At 37.8% G+C, this 23,721-nt stretch overlaps 1 protein-coding gene across 1 annotated transcript in view; it reads left to right on the top strand.

Moving 5' to 3' along the window:
• The first annotated feature begins 3,382 nt into the window (after window positions 1-3,382).
• Window positions 3,383-23,721, top strand: part of LOC134163107 (uncharacterized) — a 44,098-nt gene continuing 23,759 nt past the window's right edge. Inside the window, exons 1-3 of the mRNA XM_062617659.1 lie at window positions 3,383-3,703; window positions 10,943-11,019; window positions 15,406-15,545. Coding sequence (XP_062473643.1) covers window positions 3,448-3,703; window positions 10,943-11,019; window positions 15,406-15,545 — 473 coding nt within the window. The 5' untranslated portion in view covers window positions 3,383-3,447. The remainder of the gene's footprint in view (window positions 3,704-10,942; window positions 11,020-15,405; window positions 15,546-23,721) is intronic.

The following is a 23,721-nucleotide window of genomic DNA, read 5'->3' as shown; positions in this document are numbered from 1 at the left end:
CATAGAGAATGGGCAGCTCAGGTTGGAAGCATAACATGAAAAGAGGCCAGTAAAAGTATTTTTCAGACAGTAAGTATTGATTTAGGATATAGAGAAAATGAGATTTGCCTTATGATGCTTTTAGGCTTAGTAGTAACTGCACTGTGATCTAAAGGCTTTTATATTACCACCCTGATACCAGCAGCGTGGAAGTGTAAACATACGTTGTACTGAGGAGCAAGGTCATTTTTGTTGCCATATATCTTCTACATGTCTGCTATGGTGCACTGAGATGCAGCACAAAGTCATGAAGAGCAGATCCAAAAAGTGGAGCTGCAGACAATTTTTCAACATTCAACAAAATTTTTCTTCTTCTTCTTCATAACAGAAGAGTTATGGACAAGTTCTTAATAAATCAAACTTGTCCTTACCATTGTTTGGTCCTACGATCAGTCTTCACATGCATGCAGAAGCACATGTATACAGAGAGGATGCAATTTAATAGGTCACAATTCTGGAAACACATGGGAAAAACTCATGATACGCAGTTTGAGAAGTCCAGAAGATGTATTTCTGAGAACTGAGTAAGAACATTAGTATATATTGTATTTTGTGTGCAGACCTCTGAAATAAGCTAATAAGCTGATCATGGAATATCTGCAATTTCCATGCCAAACAGATTTGCACTAACAAAATTTTAAGGAGTAATTTTTTATATTGTTTATATTTATTTATTTTTCTTGGAACCTTCTTTAAAGGTATTATTAGCTGCTAATATCCCCCATGGGTTTGTTTTTTAATGTGTCTATGCAGTCCTACAGTATGCTGTTTCTGCTGGTGATATGTTGCTAAGAGATTTAATAATGGGTAAACAAACACAACATGTGGTAATCCATTTCAAATTAAAAGTTTATTAAATGCTAGCTTGATGACTTTCTGGCTATTTACAATTAAAGGAGCAAACCTTAGAGAACTGGAGATCACATGGTGAAAATCACAACTTCCAACATTTCCAACAGAAAAATGTGTTTATGATCTGTGGCAAGCTGTCACACATTGATATGCTCTATAAATACTATATTATATCTGTTAAACCACCAAAAGTGTGTGGGGAAAAGCTCTGTTAAAATTACATTAAAGTTGAGACACAAACCAGAGAAAGCAAGAACACGCTAAATGAAGACTAGTGTTCTGTAACTCACTCTACTGCAGTAGTCTAAATAGTGAATGATCTTACATATCGATGCTGTATATGGTACTGCAACATATAAGAAAATAGAGCAGGTTAGGAGATAGTATTTTAATCTTCACTTCAAATTTGTCTTTGTTTTAGAAGTTTAAGACAGAACCTTCATATTATTTCCATTAACTCCAGGCTGCATTATTCTTTTAAACCACAACACTGTGTTGGGCTAGGTATGGCTCTTCCCTGTTGCACAGAATCTTTCTTCCAGAGTACAGTGCAGGGGAATACAACCCAATACCTCCCATTCTACCTGCTTTGTAGATCACGGATGCACAGTATCAGATCTAGCATATCTCTTAGTCCAAATAGTATCTTCTCTCTGTTCTTTTGAAGTGGTATTCCATGAGAGATTCATGGAAAAAGACAGCTTCTGCTTTCATGACCACCATCCTTTACTTTTTTTGAGAAAAGCCTCTGTGGCTGTTCTGTTGCCCCATAAAGGGATCAACAGTCCCTGTCAATGAATAAATGACATTTTTTTTTCTGTGGAATTCATTAGCCTTTGTGTGGAAGGTAACAACTTTAACAGAATAAGTATAGGTAGGAAGATTTGATTAAAAAAACCAGAAATGTTGCCTTGATAGGCTTGGATTTAAACCAACCCAGTCTTCTAAATGCATGAAAACTTCAGAAAAGTGTGGCTGTCCATAAATATACAAAGTCTTGAATAGAACTCTTTTTCTCACTGTGACATCCAAAGCAAGATTCCCTTTGACTTCAGTGTCCATAGAAGAGGGAATTCACGTGTGCAAAATGTCAGTGTAACTCTGTAACTGCTCTTTCATCCTCAGAAAAGTAGCTGAACATCACTCCTATATTTGTTATCCAGTTCAAACACTTTTAGGTCAAAGTCAGGCTCATTTGGGAAGCTTTACTATGCACTTGTTGGGAACATTCTTCTAAATACTCGCTTTTCTGTCTGGGCTGTTACTCTGACAAATACCTATTTGTGCCCATCATAAATGGTGATCAAATAAAATAGGTAAGTGCAAAACCGTATTATATATACTTATATATGTATTGTACTTTGACGCTTGGTAGCTTGTAGAACCAGAGGAAAACCTTTCCCATTCTAGTAACTTACACCTCTTTATGTTGGCCAGTTTGAAGTCCTGAAGTTATGGTGATCACTGTACTAGCGTATAATGACATGCAGTCAAGACCTAAAAAGTTCTCCTCCCTTACAAGGGAGAAGGTAGAAGAGTTGCTGAGGGTGATCAAGATACTGAAAAAATTATTTTGTGCCAAACTGTGTGCAGGTTTTGGTCAAATTACAGCAGAAATCAATACCTATATTTAAATAGACATGACCAATTGTACATCTTTTTACCCACAAGTTATCCCAAGCATGACAGAGTGAAATAAAGATGGGAGTTTTTCTCAGCCTGGCTCTGTTGGAGGAGAGGTGTTATCAGCCAAGGTTTTGAAACAAAATGTTCAAAGGTAGCCAGGCTAGTTTGGCCTCAGCAGCAGGGTGATCTTTGTATAGTAGAGGTATAACACAGGCTGTATTTTCCTGTGTACAGTATTGTATTATCATGACTACATTGCTTTCAGTGTCTGGGATAGCAGAGATGTTTGTTATTACTGCTTTGCTGGGGAGATTTGTCACATGGAAAAACTCCCACAGCCTCAACTGTCTTTGGACTAAACACCTGCATACAGATTTTCTGTGCTGTAACATTTTCTTTCCAGAAAGTCTGCTTGTCCCCTAATTCTCCCTGTTCTGCTGTACTTTTGGAAGAGTAAAGAAAAAGGCAACTCAGCTGTTTGAGAATGGATTTAAGGACACTTATTTTCTTACAATGAACAAATAGCTTATTTTTTTTCTTAAACTCATTTTTTTCCCTCCCCTACAAGATTTGCTGTCTAACAGCAGCACGTGACTTATGTGCTGCATGCATCAACCAGACAAAAAGTTAGAAGAGCTGAAATGTTTTCAATTCCCAAATGATGAGTTTGTAATAGAAATAAATATTATACAGAAGAATAATTTTCAGGTATACAGTTTATCTGGTTAAGGTACAATTACGAGCCTTTTTTTAGTCTGTTTTCTTTCTATCTGCCTGCCTGGCTGTTAAAATAAGGTTGGTTTGTACCACGTGTCTTTGGCAGTCCTTGAAACTTGCTGAAGTTGTAAAGCTTTAAACAGTTGTGCAGGTCTTTAATGTAAATTAGTTTTGACAGGACTGCTAGGCAAAGACCTGGCCCATCCCATCGTGATGCTAGCCGACAACCCCTTACTGCTCCTGGAGCAAGGAAACATGTGGAAGGAATTGTTCTTTTACATTTCACAGCTTGTCATTTCCTCTGCAGGGCAACCTCTGACCTCCTTGAAAGATCCTGACACCCATAAGGGAAGTATTCCCACTGTTGTAAAGGAAGTGGAAAAGCAGTTTAATGCTGTGAAAGGAGGAGAAACGTGTGTGCTAGAAGAAGCAGGGAGGAAAAGAGAAGAGCTTAAAAAGCTTCCAGCAGGTTAGGACTTTTATTGTGTTATTTAATTTACTCAAAGTTTGCAAATAGATCTGCTTGGCATGTGTGTAAACACCCCCCTCTCCTTTCCCCCTCACCCTGTGGTATCATCTCATCATTATTTCTCTAAGCAAAGGAAGCGATGGAATAGTTTAAATCAATTGTGAGGGATCAAAAGCAGCTTAGGCGAAAAGGTACAGAAGTGGTAGGCTCTCCTGTCTAAAAAGTATTTGTAGGCCAAATGTGTTAGTAATTACAAGGTGTGTGTGGAGTTCACTGACAGCATTAGATTATGGCTGGTGTTTCCGTGACATTTTTACATCCTTTCATTTTATTTGGTCATTTATATCCATAGATCACAACATGTTGCTGTTAGGTGCTTGGGAAGTATATTTTTCTTACTGGAACATGTTAATAGCAATATCCTTTGTTAATTGTGCTGAGCTAAATCGTGTAAGAATGCCTGTCTGTATTAGCATCAGTTAACATTTACTTTTGAGATGTGGGGTTTCTTTTGAAGGCAAAGCCTTACAAGTTGCACTGTCTTGATTTTTTTTTTTTTTTTTTTTTTTTTTTGTTTGTTTGTTTGTTTGTTTTTTGAAGTACTGAGTAAAATGTATGGGTCTGAGAACGGGGTAACACAACTTTTACAACCTGCCCTAAACTCAGATACCACCACTGATGGCCAGAGGCAGATTTACTATGGGACAGTGATCTGAAGGGACCAAGGTTATAGACAGCCACCACCACCTAGTAACCTGGGTAGTGAATCATGCTTTCTGTCTCAGGATAGAAAAATGGCTATGCAGGCACAGTAATTGCTGCTGCCTGTGCTCCCCTTTGTGCTGAGGCAGTAGAGAGAGGGCACTGGGAGCAGATCTGAAATCTACAGTTGTGCCCATTGCTTGTGACATTGCCACCCACCACAAACAAGGTGAGGGGTAGCTTTCATTTTAGGGAGAGGACAGTTCCCACCTCTTATCTGTGTAAACAGTAGTTTTTAGTTGTTTTTGAGTCTGCGGACTTCCCAAAATCCTGCGGTAAAACCTGTGGATGTTGATGAGAATTCAATTGATATGCTAGCTTTCCTTTTATGGCAACCCATGAAATGTAGCTGTCCTTTTGAAGCTGTCCTCATCTGTTGACTGCCAAGAAGGCTAGGACTATGCATCTGCTCTTATAGGTAAATTTGTTGACTTTCTCATGTTGAGCAGGCACAAATATAGGTAGGAGCTATTATATCATTACTTACTCAGGATTCGTAAACACTAAATATTGTTGCTGAATATCATAGATGTGTAAGAAGTAGAATACAGAGCTGGCATCAATTTTTGTTAAATGGTGTTGGTGGCAAAAGTTTAAGCATGTTACAGAAAAAAGTAATAAATTTTTTCCTTCTTTCAAGGGTTCTCAATATACCTCCAAATAAGATCAACACTTCATTAACACGTCTTTTCTAAATATTGGTCCTCCCAAGAATGTAATCACAGCCTAGCTTAGAAATGCTTTTTTTCAACTTTGACCTTAGTGGAATCTACTTTGAAGTCCATTTAGTTCATTTGCCCAAGATTAGTTGTGCAAAGCATCTTAGAATACTCAAGGTATTTAAAACATGAGTGACCTGTATGGACAAAGTTTTTTTAAGTAACATTTAACTGTATTTGCCATTTGCTTTTGGCTGCTTTTATTTTTTTTTGCCGATTTCTTTTCCTTGCCAACATTTCCATGCTTCCTCCTTCAGAATGTATGACTCAAAACCTAATTATTAGTTGTGCAGGTAGACATCTACTTCTTCTCCCCTTTCTCCCTTTACCCCTATTACTGTTGCTTATCTAGGTCTAACTACTGTGTTGAATTTTTATTCAAATCAGTTAGGTGGAGTTTGGCAGAGATCCAATGCCAAGCAAAGCATTTAGAGCCCACATTTTCAATTCAAGAGGGTCTCTTACAAATACCCTGAAGCAATGCAGTTATGCAAGTGGCCTGATTTTGAAAGTTACCGAATTACTGCAGTATCAAAGCAAAGTGAGATTCAAAAGGCATTGTATTACATCATCAGAGGATCTGACTCAATATATTCTAAGAGATAATATTATAATCTAGTGAGGATTTTAAAAACGGATCTAGTATAATAGGGAGTCTACCTGGACTACAAGCAGAGTTCCAAAAGCATTGATGGATTTCAATTAAGTGAAAAATGGTTTTGCTTATCTTAATTCTTGGGACAACAGACTTTTTTTTTATGAACTCAATTTCTGGTACTTGCTAAATCTATTACATGATAATTTAATGCAAAACTGTGGTTTCAAAAGGCATGTCACTAAAGCACAGATTTTCTGTGATGGAACACTGTCAGTAATGTAACCACTAAACTCTAACTCAATATATGCACTCAGAACTAAGGGGGGAAAAAAAGCTTTGTCTTAAAATCCCCTGATAATTTCTGCAAAACCATGTATAAACTACAATTTATACTGTATTTGATGTTTAATTTGGAGCTTCAACAGTGCATGCATTTTCATCCCCACCAATGCTCATCCCAGCAGGCAGCTGCCCCCCAGCCTTCCTCTCATATGAAGCCTGGTTTCTTTCTTCAAAGCCCCCAGTTATGCATGTTCCATAGTAAAAACCCTGGAAACATGTAAAATATTTCTCATAAATTTTGCTAGTCAGCCTGTTAGAAGCAGCTTGCATTCTGCTCATTTTTGGTGTTTGACGGCACTTCTGCTGTTCTTTCAACCCTCTTCTCTGTCATCTTTCTATGGCACACCCAGGAAAAATTTTTAGTCCCTGATTTTCAAACTTTACAGCTCAGAAGGATACTTTTGTTCAATGTCTGTCTTCTAAAATAAACTGCATATTTAAATTTAGATATTAAATATTTATCATATTTAAGAGCTCTAATTAAAAACCTCTCCACATCTGTGGAAAAATGTTGGGAAGTGAATTGTGTCCTTTCATAGCATAAAAATCCTATTTCTGTCTGAAAAAAATCTTCAAAATAACACCTAAGCAAAGATGGCATCAGGCTGAGGAGTTAGTACACTATTAGATAACACTCAGAAGTTTATTCAGAACATATTAAGATGTCCCATCCATATCAAAATACCAGACACAAGAGACAGCATTCTAATTTTATCATTACCTTTGGAGAGACATTATTTCATTTCTTGAAACATGCTTGTGTAAGTGGGAAAGTTTTGTTGAGAGGATTACATTTATGCTCACAGCCACTTCTGAAGCAATTTCATGAAAACTGGTAAGCCTTCCTTTCAGTATTCTCATTATACTACAATGAGGTGGTTCTCCTTCTGACATGTTGTTTGCTTCTACATAACAGTTGTATGCAGATGCAAAAATAACTACCTAAACAAAAAAAAAAACAAAACAACCCAAAGCTATTCTCACTGGTAGTTCCTCATGGGTGCCACTTTAAAGGGAACAAAGTGATGTTTTAAGATGAAGACTGCTTGCCCTTCACTAACTACAGGTTAGAGCCTCAAAGGCAGAACCTCAGATGGCTGAACCTCTTCTTTCTTCGCTGGTCTTTTCTTCCTCTGTGCAGGACTGTGTAAAAGACTGGGCTGAGTCTTGCAGATAGGATTAAACTCAGCTCCTGCTTACATTCGTGTAATCCAAACTCTTCTCTTTGGGATTTACCATGCTGTTTGATTTTCCATGTCAAAATCTCACAATTTCACAACATTAGTTCTATATGCAGCCTCCAAAAGTTTCACATCATGGAGAATCTCTTTCCTATCCCCTCTAATTCCAGTTCAAAAAGGGTGTATCTACATTAGCATTTAGGCTTCTAGGGCACTTTGGAAGTGAAAACCCTACCCCAGTTGCTGATCTCTGACTCTCATTGAAGAGTGATCTCAGAGAGCAAGCACTGGACTTTAGGATGAAGCTGAGAAAGTGGATGTGCTTTAGGTGTGTGTTAGGTATTAATGGGCCATCAACTCCCAGAGCTAGTCTGACATGAACTCTTCAACGCACAGTGGGGTCCTCACCGTTTCATGGTGTCCTCTGAATCACTGGTTTAATTCTACAGATGCAGTCTTGGTGTACCACAGTATTTGTTACAGAAGACACAACCAAAAGGGATAATTTCCAGACTGAACTTGGAAGAAAAAAAAAAGGCTGCATTATAGTCTATAAGGTTTAAGAAGCAATAAGGCACTCTTCATTTTTAAAGGTCATGCTACTCTCAGCTATTGTCCCAAGAAGGCTGAAGCTGAGAAAAGTAATGGAGTAGCATTAACATTTTATCTTCCAGCCTCTTTCCACCTCGTTTTAAAAATGTAGGTCCCACCTGAGCTCACGGTCTTGGTACGGGTGACACTTTGTATTCCATATTAAGTGTAAGCTGTGTGCAGCATCTAAAGTGTTTTGTTGGGACTTAATATCACCAAGAAATGAGACAGTTCTCGGTATTATCAGGGTCTGGAAACAAACTTTGTCTCACCATACTTACCCAAATCCAGGCATTGTGCTGTTTTTTATGCCCATTCCACAATGGTGGGAAAAAAGGCCACCCATTGTTTTTCTTATACAAATGTACAACATTAAAACTGTTCTGCTGGACTTCTTATTAATGCCTCATCACAGATTTATAACATTGGAATAAGAATAGTATTGTCTTTTCCAGGCCCTGGTATATCTGCATTTTCCTGCTCTTATGCATGTGTTTGTTGATTTCAAATAAACCTATTAACAGAGAGTTTACACCTGCCATTGTACCTTTATCATAGCTATGATACCTGGTTTTGATCACTCTTTCTTGGTATTATTTTCTCCTCCTCAAGTCGTTCATTTTTATCATGAATGGTATTATGTTCCCCTGTCAGGGACAAAATGTATTTTCAGTCAATTTACTAAAATAGTCACTGCTAAGTGCTATATCTGGACAAAGTTGACACCTTTGACATTTTCTAAAATGGCAAAACTAACTGTATTTAAGGTATGATTTATGGGCACTGCATGTCAAAGGAATTTCTGTGTTATTACAGTTTCTGATGCAGCCATCCCAACTCCAACAAATTCCTGATAGTGCAGCTAATTAATGCTTTATTAGTTTTCTGTGGTCAATTATAACAAGTTATAAAAACGTAAAATGGAATTTAATAATAAAGAACTGTGTGAGTCTTGTTTCTTTCTCAGAACTGCTTTGTTTTGTGCATGTGGAAGAAACAATTTCTACATAGCTCAGTTTTATAAGACACGTTTTCCCCCACTAAGAGCAACTCCCATGATTAAAAAGTAGACTGGAGTCTTTAAATGTCTTTCTGATTGCTGGCCTCTATTAAAAAGTTCTTAAAATAATAGATAGGTTTAATTCCTCAAGCCAAAGAAAAATTATATCATCTAAGTATTTTCCATATTTATTATATTGATGAGACTTGGCTATAGAGAAAAAAAAAAAGAAAGCAAAATCTCTTGTATTGCAAGTTTTAAATGTACCAGGCTAAGGTTTACTTAATTAGAACCTCCAGGCAATAAAGGAGCCCTTTTTTAAATTCTGTGAATCTTAATATGCTAAATAATGCAAAGCTTCAGCTCTTCAAGCATGAGACACACATCTGGCAGCTTAACATTTAAATTACAGAAAAAAACCCCACTTCAGTAGTAATTTTCATGAAGAAAAGAATGGGAAATGTATTACAACTAAATTTAATTTCTTCTTAGATTTTTCATCCTATCTAATTGCAAGCATTTCCCATCTTCTCCTTTATTTATTTATTTTCATACAGTTTTTTTCTGTACTTTTTATTGATCTTTAATTTGAGCAGCTTCTTACTGTTACAGTCATTGAAGAATTACATTGTTTTTACTTAGCAAAAATTGTTCAGAGAAATCTATGAGGAATTAAAGTAATGAGCTCACTGGTATAGAAAGGAAAGAGCATTCAGAGCCTTACAAATAAAATATAAAAGGAGCATGTCATGATTAAATAACAAACTTGAGCTTCTTCTCCCACCCATTTCTTAAATGTAGAATATCATTGTTTTCTTTATTCTTCTTATTGTGGTGTTTTTTTTGGCCAAATTAGTTACTGCCTTATTCATTTGTGTCCAAAAACATTGTCAGTCTTCATTACTTCAGCAAAGCTATTTGGCAACCCATTTCAGTGAGCCAAAATAAAAAAAAAAAGAAAAAAAGTTAAACAACAAAGAAAACCACAGTAACCATCTTTGCAAAGGTATATTTATATTTTAATAATGTATTTATGGGTTCATACATGTATCGCATATATGGAATACGTGGAGACAATTTTATGTGTTTATATTACTTGTGCACATGTGACATACCCAGCAACTGTGTTTTAGGAGTTTCACTGATCTCAGTAGACCTCTTCTTTCACCCCAGATGTAAATACTTGTAAATACCTCATCCACTGTGAATGCTCAGCATATATACGCCCATATGTGTGTGTATATATAGAAGGTAAGACATAGATATTCATGCATATATATATGCAAACACACAGGCTCAAAGCTGTGACATTGTGTTTGTTTATATTGTATGTCTACAAGTACAACATCTAAGAGCAGCTCCTTCCTGTAATGCGATTTTAAGTACACTTCACTGTCTTCTGCTGACGGGAAGCGGAAGTAACTGGAAAAAAATAAAGTGACATAATCATTAAGTATATTTCTGACTTATCCTCCACATGTAGTGCATTAAGAAGTGTAATACAAACCTTTATTTTTATCACACCACTGCTTCTTCTGATGTGGGACTACATTTTTGTTCACTCGGCACGTCACTGCTTTGCAGAACTTTGAGGGATGCCCTACTTGAGTAAACATTGCTTAGAGAACTGAGTATTTTGGAAACTTGTGCCTCATTCTCAACCCACAGCCATGGCCCTACAAGAAAACAAACTTTCTCTTCTTTTCCAGAGAACAGATCCTGAGGTGGTGAACATAATCTTCACTGACATTCTTCTTATTTCTCTTATTTCTTTTTTTCTACTTCCCGCACATACACTTCATGTCTATGCAATTGTAATTTCCAACACCACAGTATATGAAGTTTTCTCTGCATTTATAATCCTAACATTTCTGGAAGGTAGGAGAGAACTAACCATCTATTTAGAACTACAATGGAGGGGAAAAAATTATCTTCCTGGAGTCATGCAGGATCTTGGTGGAAGAGGGAACAAAATCTAGCTCCTTCCTTTCCAGAACTTTATCTTATGTACCAATATAAAAATGTTTTTTTTGTATTTTCTTACAGAGAATTATTTTTACCAAGATTGCCATGGCTGTGCAGACAAGTTTTGCGTGAGGGAAGGCCAAGCAGGACATCACAAGGTACTGTACTTGATCTGAACCTCACTTTTTAAAATGTTTGGAGCTTCTACCAAGGCTATTCAGGAATGATTTGGGGGCTTGCTTCTTGTTGTTGTGTTTCTTTATCACTGTGTATTTTGTTATGGCTATCATAAGGCAGCAAATGGCCAAGGAGTATTGCTGTCTCCTGCATAGATCTATAGAAAGCTAATCTCTGCAGCAAAGGAATTTCAAAGGAGTAATAGGAAAGACCATCCAGTAATCAGACAACAGCAGCTAGATCAAGGCTGTGCTGCAGGATGATATTATTTCAGTAATGGTCAAACACAAGATAGATTTCCTATGCATCTATAACCAAGCTTTCATGCCCTTGTGCAGAAGACCCCTACATTCAGATATCTTCACTATCCTTATCTGTAGCATCAAGGACATCTGTAGTCAAGGACATAATTAGTTTGTGAACAAATATGGTGTCATCAGTACAAGTTACCATGAAATCACATCTGTATCACATCAACACTGTCTGGGTGAAATACTACTGATGCTTTTCAATATAATATAAATCCTGAGAACTAAGACACACACACTGTATGCCTGAGAATTGCCTCTACCTGCATTATCTGTTCTAAATTAGATATTTTCCAGTGAAGGATGCAATTTTTCTCTCTATGTGTTGCTCTACTTGCCTCCTTAGATATGCTTGGCTGCAAACAAGAATATTCAGATTAATCATTCTGGCAATTTGTCTCACCCTGTCCTAGATGTATTCTAAAACATTTTAACATACTTTTAGTTGCCCATGGAAAAAAGTCATCATGGTATTCAGAGTACTACAAACTTGTGTACTATGTGCTCATACCTGTACTATGGCACAAATGCTCAATAGCTGCAAATTGTAATCACAACTTTGACTTCATTAGTGTGATGATCTACATATAAATATCCATAAGCAAAATTAGATAGGCCATCTGGAAATTTCCTCAATTTTAAATTACTGGGGTTGCAGTATTGCAAGTGATTTATTTCTTTAGGGAGGAAATGATAACTTGAAGAAACAACATCACACTGATGTTTGCATGTGTGTAACTTTATATCTATAGGAAAACCAATTTAAGGACTGATGGAGTGGGTGTAATGGGCAAAGCAACCCAACCCATGGGAGTGGCAGAGTGAAATTCATTTCCTACAATCCCATAATAGCACTTTGCCTTTGATCAAAATGCCACGCTCTTATAGGAACCTCAGTTGTGGGTGGCTTTCAAAGCCACATTAAAGTGACCTGGTTTCAGTAAGGTGCGTAAGCCCATGGGTTATTCAGCGCTGTCTAGTCCCTTTGGACTCAGTGAAATGACTCAGAAGCTTACAGTTATTGACATGTTTAAATAGATTTCTGAACTGAGCCTCTTATGAGAATACTTCTGCACAAAAGAAAAGTGAGCATGTTAAATCTCCTTTCAAAGGTTGTAAGAGCCCCTCTTTTTTAATAGGATGAGAGAACCCTCATCTTCAGAGAGATCCTTGTTTTAGCATGTTCAAGATTTAGGCATTTGGTATGAATTATGTCATTTAGACTTAATTGTATCGCTGGAACTGAAACCATCTTTTAAAATAATGTTACGAAGTAATCATATATTGGAAACAATTAAAGACTGATGTAAAAAACAGACTTAAGGCAGAAGTTCACATAGTGGATTATTCTCCTTAGCTGTCCTTTTTTTTTTTTTCTTTGTAAATATATATATATTTAAGTTTATAATTTTCTTACAAAGGCAACAGAAAGGCTTTTGTGTATGAACTTACCTTTTGAGGATATATAGAACATATCAGCAAAACCAAAGGTGTTATTGCTCTTACCCCCCCTCCCCAAATTCATATATGCTAGGGAGTTGCCAGTAGTCTCCCAGTGAGTATCTTCTGAGTGATATGCATTAGTGACAACTCATTTTTTGTTGGGGTCGGTGTGCACACCACTGCATGCATTAAAGGTATTGAATGGTGGCTGTAAAGGACAAAGTGCTCCCGGTCACTGACTTCTGAGACACGTAAAATATATTCTGTGGCCACAATTCCACCCTCATGCAGATGACTGAGCTTCTGCTTTTGTACTACAGACAAGATCAAACACCATCTCAGAGAAATTCTCTCATAATACTCTCTAACACCTTTGGGATTTATGTCTTAAATAATGTTTTTATATCTACTTTGCACAGGAATAGTTTCATGGAGGCAATGTCAGTGCCAGCAAGGTACTTTGGACACACTACCTATGCTGAAACCTTGACTTTTCCTAGGCAATTAAGTTGGGCAGTCATGTGGCTGCAGTCTTATCTGTAACTGCCTAGTCTTTGTACTCAAAAACTGCTTTGAGCATGCAGCACAATTTTGCTCTGTGTAACTATTCATGTTTGCATAAAATTGTTTTTTGGCAATATATTCCACTGCTTGTAGCAGGTTTTCCAATGACCATTGAAAAGAAGATGATTGTATCATGTTTATTGATAACCATATTTAGCATTATGTAGATATGGATAGGAACCTTCATCTGTTAGGTCCATGAGCCTTAAGTTAAAATTCAAATTGTAGATGAGGTCTATGTAATCCAAACTTCATAATACAAATTTGATTTTTAGAGCAAAGTAGTTTACTGAGTTTAAAAAAAAAAAACTTTGTAGTTTTCATAATTAGCAAAATATGCAGTAATGTGGCTACATCTAATGACAACACTGCATTCCCTGGAAACCCTAAGATTTTTTGAGAATGATAGAATAAACCTAGATGTTTTGTTTGTTGCAGATTTCATAAATGCGAAAGTCAAAACTGACCTGAAATCATTTAAGCTATCTTCTAGTATAGGCTAGAAAATTTCAACCACTTGATCCATGAAATCGGCATCAAGGGATGGAGAAACAAAATTTCCCTTTGTGGTTATCTCTAAACAATATATTTTCCATCTCCATTTTCCATCTCTGTGTAAAAAAAAGAACAAAAAAGGAAGTGCTGTTTCTAGTTTGGACATAACAGGTTTTAACTTCCATCCCTTTGTTCTCACAGGGCTTTTTCACTAAATGTTAACAAACCCTTACAGAGTTTGGTTTTGTGACTAGGAATGTATTAATAGATAGATTCATGGAGTCACCTTCAGATGTCTGTTTGGTGAGTTATGACCTCATTGTGTCTCTTGGTGGAAGTGATGTTTGGTTCTCTATCCAGGGGTGTCAACATCAAACATTGGAGGAACCCAACAGTCATTCCAAAGAGAGGCAATGCCAGTGCTGAATTAGACCCTGTGCATGCAAACATGTTATTCCAGAGATGAGCACAGATTAGGATTCTGTACTTTGTAGCTCAAGCAGTATTTTAAATCAGTGGAAACTGGCACCAGCACAGATTCAGTGCTGTCCCTCTCCTTCCTTGTTCTGGCACCAGTGCAGGGTGGCCTGGATCAGAATGGGTCCAGCTGAGAGCTAACCCAATTAATAAAAGAAATGGAAAGAAAGAGGCCAAGCAGCATTAATTCCTTCCGCAGATCAGTTCTCTCCGTATGTTTTACAATGTGGGTGTCCAAATTTTTGTACTGATGGAGTGTGGTGCACAACATGGGAAAAAGCAAGCCGGTGGAGGGAGACTGGATGATTTTTGGAGTCAGCACAAGGTTACACCTCCTTGACAGGGTTTGTCAAACCTTTTAGAACATAATTCACTGAATTATACTGTGTGGGATTCCGGGCCCCACAATTTAAAAAGGATGTGAAGGTCCTTGAGTGCATCCAGAGGAGAGCAACAAAGCTGGTGCCAGGGCTGGAAGGGATGTCCTGTGAGGAGCAGCTGAGGATCTTGGGCTTGTCTAGTTTGAAGAGAAAGGCTTAGGGGTGACCTCGCTGCTCTCTCCAGCTTCTTGAGAAGGGGAAAAGGAAAGGGAAATGCTGAGCTCTTCTCCCTTGGATCCAGTGACAGGATACATGAGAATGGTTCTGCAATGGGAATGGAAGCTGTGCCAGGGGAGATTTAGACTTGACATTAGGAAGTGTTTTTTATGGAGAGGGTGGCCAAACACTGGAACAAGCTTCCTGGACAGTTGATTGATGCCCCAAGCCTGTCAGTGTTTAAGAGTCATTTGGGCAATGCCCTAAACAACATGCTTTAACTTTTGGTCATCCCTGAATTGATCAGGCAGTTCAACTAGATGATCTTTGTGGGTCTCCTCTACCTGAAATAGTTTATTCTGTTTTTAAGCATTTTGAACCAGCTTTGTCACTGGTGTTTTCCAGGTTTGTTACAGAGCGAGGAGCAAAACAGAGCTAGAAGTTAAAGCTAGGGTGAACTGGCAGCTCTTAATTTGCTATCTGTGCCCAGCTGATTACCTTACTATTCTAGCTTGTTTGTTTTTTTTTTTCTTTTCATTTAAAGATCAACTGGAATAACTCACCTGACCAATGTTATCGAGAAAAGTCAGATCCTGGGAACAGGGGAAGCACAGAAGAAGGGAAAGCATCTGCAGAGACCAATTTTTACTTGGAGGAGTTAGAGAAATACACTTTTTCTGTGTGGTAAGTAATCTCAGCATCAAATAGTTTCACAACCAAAAAGTATGCCTTGTTATTCCTGTGTTATAGAGGTATCTACATTCAGGTGAATGTTGTTAGGCTGCAAAATCCAACACAGATACAATTACCACTGCTATGTCAGTGTGTCCCCTTTGTGTGTGCATGTTATGGTTATGACATCATCTGCTATTTCTTCACAGAGCTCATTTCTCTGGGTGTGTGCTATTTATTTGAGTAAATATGAAGGATTTTGTTTTCTGCTTTTTGGTCACTGTGGCCACTAGCCTTATTTACAACATGCAGACCCTGCCCGGAGTTCAGAATTACTGATATTCTTGTATTTTCCTTCACATTAGAACTTTGTCAATAAGAGTTACTTTTTCTTTGTAAGATCACTGTGAAGTAAGAAAAGGGTGTTGTTTTACCTTCACAGATAGGGACATGAGGTAAGATATTTCTAGCACTTGTAAGTAACCAAAAATGTGGGGTTTCTTTGACTCCTTAGTGTTATTTATGATTGAAGTTGATTTGAAAAAAATTTGGAAACGTTGTTTGCCTGACAATGCAATTTTGACATGCCTGTATTGCTTTGAGAAGTTGTACCAGGGGGTGAAATGAAAGAGGATTTCTAGTAAAATCTTTTCAGCATTTTAAGAGCAGTACACTACCTTTCTTAGATGTCGCTTTAAATACAACTTTTCCCTGTTTTAAAATACACATACAAGGAATGACTTGGTAAAGTGAAATTCAAAGTCTGTATCAAAATCAAATCTTTTAATGTACATATAAATAATTATTTTTCTGGGATTTCAACGTTTAGGTAATTACAAAAGTTGAGCAGTTACTTGTAATTAGTAGAAAACAATGAAGACCCAATCCTTCATCTAATAAAATGATCTGAGTCTTTTACACAGCTCTGTATTTTGTTTCGTATGTTTAAACCCCAGCTGCAATGTACATCTCTGGCACCTATGGGCTTCTGCAAATCAGCACCTAGAGTTTCAAATAAAGCATCCAGAAAATGAGCATTAGAATAGGGTGGATGTCTGGGAAAATGTAGTTTTAAATTACTTCCTTGTCAAAACATTTGAAAGGGGGATTATCTAATCAGGCAAGCCAAGCAGCCTTCAGCATCACTAGTCCTGTCATTCCCTGCTCTCACTTGCCACATTCGCTTGGTGCCTTTAAAGTTTGGCAGAAAGTTATGTAAAGATCGTACAAACGCAAAGTGTATTTTCACTATAGAAATCTGAACTTGACCCTAGGGGTGGTCAGCCCTGAGTGTTGCAAGAGGCAGCAACTGAGTGGAGAAATAACACACAATCATATAATTAGACTGCCATAATTCTGCCAAATTCATCATGGTTATTTTTGACAATTATGGACTCCCTCATCCTGGCCATAACTAAAGAACAGTTTTTCGAGTTGCAACATGCATTCCAATATCCTTGCTTACTCCCACTGTTGTTTGTTTTTTTTTTTTTTACCTACTTCAATTTTCAAATTAAATTAACCAAATTTTCATTAGCCTTTTCTATCTCAAGGAGCTTGCTTTCTGTGTTGGTGAACTTCACTGTCTCTTCCCTGTCTTGCAGAGTTACAGTGATAGAATAAATGTTTAAAGTCAGCAGCACCAATCCTTTGTTATTTTCAAAGTTGTTCATATTTAAAGTGTTGGGAAAGGTGACCAAGCCCATCCTTCCTTAGCACTAAAGCACTTTGGGAGTGAATACTGGTTTCTGGTTGTTGTACCTGCAGCAGCCTGGCCCCAGACTTTGAAGCTGGTGGCCTTTGGTGTCCAAAGGAGCAGAAGGAACTGGCTTTTTTCTAAGGTGGCATGCACCTCACTGTCTGGTTTGGTGACCAAGAAAAACAGATGGTTCTTTCTTCTGTCTGCTTTTCCTTTACTGTTCTTTGTCCATTCTTAGGAAGCCCAGTTGACTTTGGAGCCCCATGCCTGTTGGGAAACTAGCTTTGCTGGGGTTTCCTGGGGAGATAGAGGTATGTTTGAGCACAATAAGTTACAGGGCATGAGCCATGTATTCCTGGTATGAAACAAAGGCTACAAGACACACTTCATGGTGACTGTGCTGCCTGTCCTTCTGTGAAGGCAGCTGGGGCTAGTATTTTATTTTAAAATGCTGCTCTATTTACTGTCTCTGTCATCCTGTCTGAAAGAAGGACCAGCGTTTGCTTTATTTACGTACTTATTATGCGAAAATCCCATGAGGTGAAAACATAACAAGATTTCTTTGCTTTCTGCTCTGCTTCTTGTATATTGACATATTTATCAGAAAGAAAAAAATAGGAAAACAAATTATTCCACTCTTGGTCAAGTAATGCAGGTATTACAGTTAGCATGCCATGTAAAGTTCGTGTCCTTAATATTTTTTTTAAACTTAGAGTTAATTCAGTTTGCCTATGTGATTGCAGGAGTATTCGATATCTTACGAGCTGTTAGTTCCGTCTGTTACTATGCCAGCATGATGTTTCAGTTACTCACTTCTGTCTGTCTCTTCTCCTTTCCTTCTCCCCTACTTTCTCCATCAAAGGGCATCAACTCCTCTTTGTCTGTTTCCAGACCTTCCTCTCTACTAGGATTGTTAGCTTTTAAAAAATGCAATGCAAGATAATTAGCTACTACAAAAATTTTTAATAGGACTGTAGATCTGGGGGCAGCTTAGATATCTATAAACTTCAGCGTTTTAGATGCTCCAAGATGCAGTCTGAGCAATTTCCTTGATCTTTTATTGCAACTGGTAAATCATTTATTGGGCTAGGTTATTTTACAAAATCCTCTTTAAAAACAAAATCCCATAAAATGTATTTATCATAAAATACTGCACAACCAACAGTCTTCAAAGCTGTACATGCCCTGTATTAATTAAAAGCTAGTGTTGTACTGTAATAAAAGTATCCACTCTGTCTCAGTCTGTCTCTTCACACCCCCCCCCCCCCCCCCAAATCTCTCCCTGTATATTTTTTTCCTCTCTTCTTTCCTCTCTCTCATCTTCTCTTTTCTTATAGGGCTTGCCAAAGGGGAGATCAGCTAGTATGAGAAAAATAATCTTTTGTGATCACAAATATTTTTCTGATAATTGTATATTTTTCTTTTTGTTTCCATTGCGTTAGCATGCTTGTCCTTTACCATTCATATTAATTTGACAGTGGTGTCTCACGTCCGTAGGCCATAGTCAAACCTCCTTACAGTGGGCATTACACCCACATGTAATACAAAGATCATTCTGGCTGCAGAAGCCCGTAGCCTTCAGCTTCGATCTTGCAGCTTGCACAGAGTGACTTTTCCACTGTGCTTGCGTACAGCGTTGCTGAAAGCAGCAGCTTTTGCTTAGGTCTGGTGAACTGGTGGTGAGGGGGATGAGTCCAAAACATAAGACTAAGAGAAGAGGTTAAGACAGCAGACAAACCTGGTCACATATTACAGGGAGGTGCATGCCATTGAAGTAGTTGGCCATGTTCATGGCCCTGTAGCTGCTAAGTGGTCACTAACTGCTTTCCAGACCTTCCTGGAGAGCTGGCCCCAAGACCTTGCCTCACACCATGGTGTCTCTTTCTCTCAGAAAGCTGTGTTTCCAAAGATAAAAGCCCATGTAACTTGCAGCAGGACATGAATATTTTTAGTGGTTATTGTCTAAATAAGACAGGTAAACTCTATACTCTTGACAGAGAAAATGTTTGGGGGAATTTTGACTATTTCAGTGCAAAACCTGCTGTCAGAAACTTTCTAGCTCTGTTCTTGTGTTTTCTGAAACAAGAGAATTTGAGGAAGAAATATTTTTCATAGTTTTTTTTGTCACTATAGTACCATATTTTCTGAAAGTGCATAATGAATACAGATCTGGGGCATAATTTCAGCGCTTCAGCACTTTAACACTGCTTTTTATGCCTAGTTTTAGGAGAGAGAGGAAACAGATCCCAGATTTCAAAATCTGTCTTCCTACAAAAAAGAAAAAAAAAAAAGAAAAAAAAGAAAAAAACCAAAAGAAAGCATAAACACTTTCTGTGTCTCTAGAAATATTCAGGCTTGAGTTTAAATATAAATAATGAACTAGCAGTTTCAATCACCAGCAACTTATCATCAAACACAGCTCTTAAGGGTTAATATTACACACTAATATAAAAGTAACGATCATCCTTTGTCTCCATGCAATTAGCTTTTTAACAACGTGCCTGTAGCTCGTACCCAGGCTAAATGCTGCTTTGAAATATTTTCTCCTGCACTCCAAAAGTGTTAAGCTGACTCTGGCAGCTTCTGTAAAAATAATTTATTGTAGGGTGCTGCCTTTTGTAGTGAAATACCCAGTGACCCACACAGCAATGCTGCACGTGGCCCATGGTAGCATGGCTTCAGGCTTGTCTGTGCATCATCTTAAGACAGAAGATGAACCAGTGTCCCTCTTCACACGGGCCCCAGTAAGAACCCAATCCTATCATCTCTATTTATATGTTTACACCTCTGGAATCTGGGGTTGGGGGGAAGGACCAGGCCTTACTTCTCACTTGCAGAAGTCAGGAGCAGATGAACCCCCTGTCCAAGACAGGTGGCAAAGGGAGAGTGGAGAATAAAAAATGCTCTTGGCAGCATATGCCAACCTGGGTAGGGCGGATGGGGTTGAAGACCCATTTGCAGCCCTGCCTCTGAACCTGTAAACTTTATAGTTTTACCTGCTGATTTCCACCCCTACCCCCACCACCACCCCAAATGGATTAGGAAACTGAGAGCAGGAAGAGTTAACTGTAAACAGCACAATTTAGTAAACTTGTTTTTTAATAAAAGCAATAAACTTTCCTTTTATAATACACATGTGATTTGACATTGAAATAAATGCAGATGCTTCTTTGCTTGGTGTATTCCCTGTTGTGCTTTCTAAAACACCTTCACATATGGTTTGCCTCACTCCTGTGAAACTATTTGTTGTTTATGTCATACAAAGAGAACAGATTGAATTTACACTGAGTAAGAAGGGCAATGGAGGAAAATTGTTGTCTGAGTGTTTAAAATTCATTCAAAATTAGTGCTGCCTGTTTGAAATTTTTCCCTGGATTCTCCCTTGAGCTCTACTAAAGATTTCATTAAAATAAAAAAAGAATTCTGTGGCTGCCTATAAATGCAACCTTTTATTCAAATATGTAACATTTACCTAAAATCAAAGGTCAAAATTTAACAGTTTTTTATAGCTGTTCTAGTAGGATCTGTTTCATGCACTATATGTAAAATATTGCCAATAAGAGTGGGCATTCAACTTTCTGTGTGAAAAGGAAACTAGTTCTTTATTGCTTGCTTTAAAAAGTGCTAATCATGGAAAGGTTCAAGAAACAGTTTGTCAGTAACTTCCGGTAGTCCACCTAAACTCTTCCATTTTTTCTAATTTAATTTTGAAGTGCAACGTAGTTAGTATTTTTCAAGATAGTGATTTATTGGCATGGCAAACTTTACCTATTTGAAGAAATCAGAAGTCCACCGTTTTCTTTGAATGGCTTCAAATCTTTCACGTCATTCCTAAAAATGCTTAAGTTTTGATTGAGTGAGCACAGAGTCACGAGGATTAGTCCTGATTATGTGGGAGTTTTGTTTTGTAGGCAAGTCACAGCAGAACACAGGTCATGGATTTTATTTCTCATGTATTCAGATGCCAGATTGGTGGTTAGGTTGGTGCGTGTCCTCACGTCTTTTAAGTTCAAATTTTTATAGTAGAGTGGCACATATCTCTGTGAAGTATTTGCTTTAGTCTTAGTTTTGTCAGGGATTTTTCTGTTGCAGTAGAAGTTTATGTTTTGGAAAATCATCCTATGGACAAATCATTAACTATATGTGATAGCATCTTTCCTATTCTGAAAGCTGAAGCTGCCTGTTGCTTCTTTTATTATATAGTATAACTCAGAAACAGGCAAATTCCAAGGCACTGCATATGTTTTTAGAGACTGCATTACTTTGCTGCCCTGTGCAATTGAAGAGTTATATTCCTGTACCTGTGCATTGTGGTAAAATGGTGGAAGTGAAAGGTGGATGATAAACAAGGTGTATCTCCTGGTGATGATTCACATGTAGAGGTGAAGACTGACAGGACCAAACTGTTTGAAAACAAATTTGAAATCAATGAAAAAGATTATGTCAAAATTTATATAAACTGCTGGAAAAATAGGAAACAATTTTAAGTATTGAAAATACATGCTAAGTAAACATGAGTCTTTATTCAGAACTTTTTTTTACAGGAGTCTTTTTGCAAAGCCTTTCAATTTCTATGCACACACTTGATCTTATCAGAATTTGATGTTATGATGACAGGGAACATCTACTATTGTGTATGGTACTTATGGACTTCAGTGCAATTATGCTTGATGATAGTTTTATTTATATGTTCACGATATAGGATGAAAAGGGTTGGAAGCTGCTGCTCTTCCTCCTGCAGGTTCCAGACCTGCAGAACTCCACCAGCTGGGAGCTGACCTTGAACAACACAGAAGGGAAATTGGTGATACAAGTCATTGTAGAGAGTGTGAGTTGAGAGTCATCAGTGACAGATATTTGTCTGTTTTATCTTTTCTCCTCCTACACCCCCCCACCCCCCCCGGATTTAATATTCTTGAGCAGAAAGGAGCAGTGAGCCCAGCTATTGAGCAACCTTCAGTACAAAACCCAAGTTTTCCTAGAGATCCTGACAAGACACTTGTGTGGTTGATATCTAATTATACATAATGGAGCTGAAAGAGCAGGCAAATGCTCTCTGATGCTGGAAAAAAATCACAGTTTGACCTAGCCCTCTCCAGGAGAGTATGTTTACAACTCCCTGCCAAAATGCATTTTCCACTCTCCTCCTCCCTGTTAGAAAATTCCTATTTGATAGAAGTGTAAGAAGATGGTTCAAATTTGACAGTAGTCAGGGGAAAACTGGGTATGTTGACAGAATATGGCTATCATGCAGCTTTTTGACAGAAATTAGTAGTTTCTCTTCTTCTTTAAATACTGGGAATGTGGACTCTGCAGTTACTGAGCAGCCTGGGCTCCCATAGTAGTTGGAGCCTTTGCCATGGGGGCAAAGTGCCTCCAAGAGAATGTTGCTGGCATTTCTCCCTCACAGGCATTTCATACCATTCATCCTGATTCCTGTTCAGCACAAAAACACTTTTTGACACAGCTGAATTGCTTTTTTTGGTTTATTCAGACACATAGGAAGGTAGAAGACTTGGCAAGCTGGCTGTGAAGCATCGGGTAGAGAAAGATGTGGTTGTGTTTGTCATTTAATATGCATTTAGTTTTCATGAGCTAGAAACGATGACATTACTGATGTCTAGTGGAGAAAAGCAAAGCTATAAGTGTGCCATACACGGTCATCTCTAATGAATAGAATGAATAAAAATAATACGTGCATTACATAGCTAACTGTCACATCTTCAGGGCACTACAGTAAATAAGTGGGAGTTATATGTGTGCATTAGTAGCAAAATGGGTACCACACTTTGGATCCTATTGAGTACAGTGTGGAGAGAAAAATATGATAGATTGCTGCTTTTTATCTGTCACTGCTGTGGCACAGAAGCATAGACCATATGTATGTAAAATGACTTTGTTATTTCAGTAAATTTTCTAACTCTTTCTGTTGTAGCCTGTAGCAAAATGAATAAGTAGCTGAAGATCCTGGTGGGATAGTTCTGAATCTATCAGAATAAAATACCTCTGCAGAAGCATAATTATTTTTAAATATACAATGATGTGTGACAAAACAGCCAGATAAGTTAGGAGAGTCTCTGCCCTTACAAGTTTCCAGTACAAAATGAAACATTTCACAAAGGGTGGGAACAAGAAGACGTGGTGGTTAAGCTGAAAAGAGGAGGAGCCAGGAAAGTTTAGGCAAATATTGGCCTAATTGTAATTGGTGACTCTTTTTTATTATCTCAGAGGTGATGATAAAATTGTGGGTGACTCTGAAAATCATCCTTCTCAATCACCTTGTGGGACTAGTATTTCATCCTATGTATTTTGTCTCTGCTTTAGGTAGAATACAGTATCTCCCTCTGTGCTAACATCAAGCTGCGGCAGGGAAGACATGAGAAAGGTGAATATGAAAGAACAGAGAGGATCTGCCACTTGCCTGGCCTTGTATCCAAAAATCCAACCCAACCTGCCAGGTTTGGGAGTTTGTTTACAATATTCTGAATG

The sequence above is a fragment of the Pezoporus occidentalis genome, unplaced genomic scaffold (genome assembly GCF_034315485.1).
Source record: "Pezoporus occidentalis ecotype Australia unplaced genomic scaffold, CSIRO_AGI_Poc_V1 ctg2, whole genome shotgun sequence".
Classification (NCBI taxonomy): domain Eukaryota; kingdom Metazoa; phylum Chordata; class Aves; order Psittaciformes; family Psittacidae; genus Pezoporus; species Pezoporus occidentalis.
This window is presented reverse-complemented; position numbering and strand designations above follow the sequence as displayed.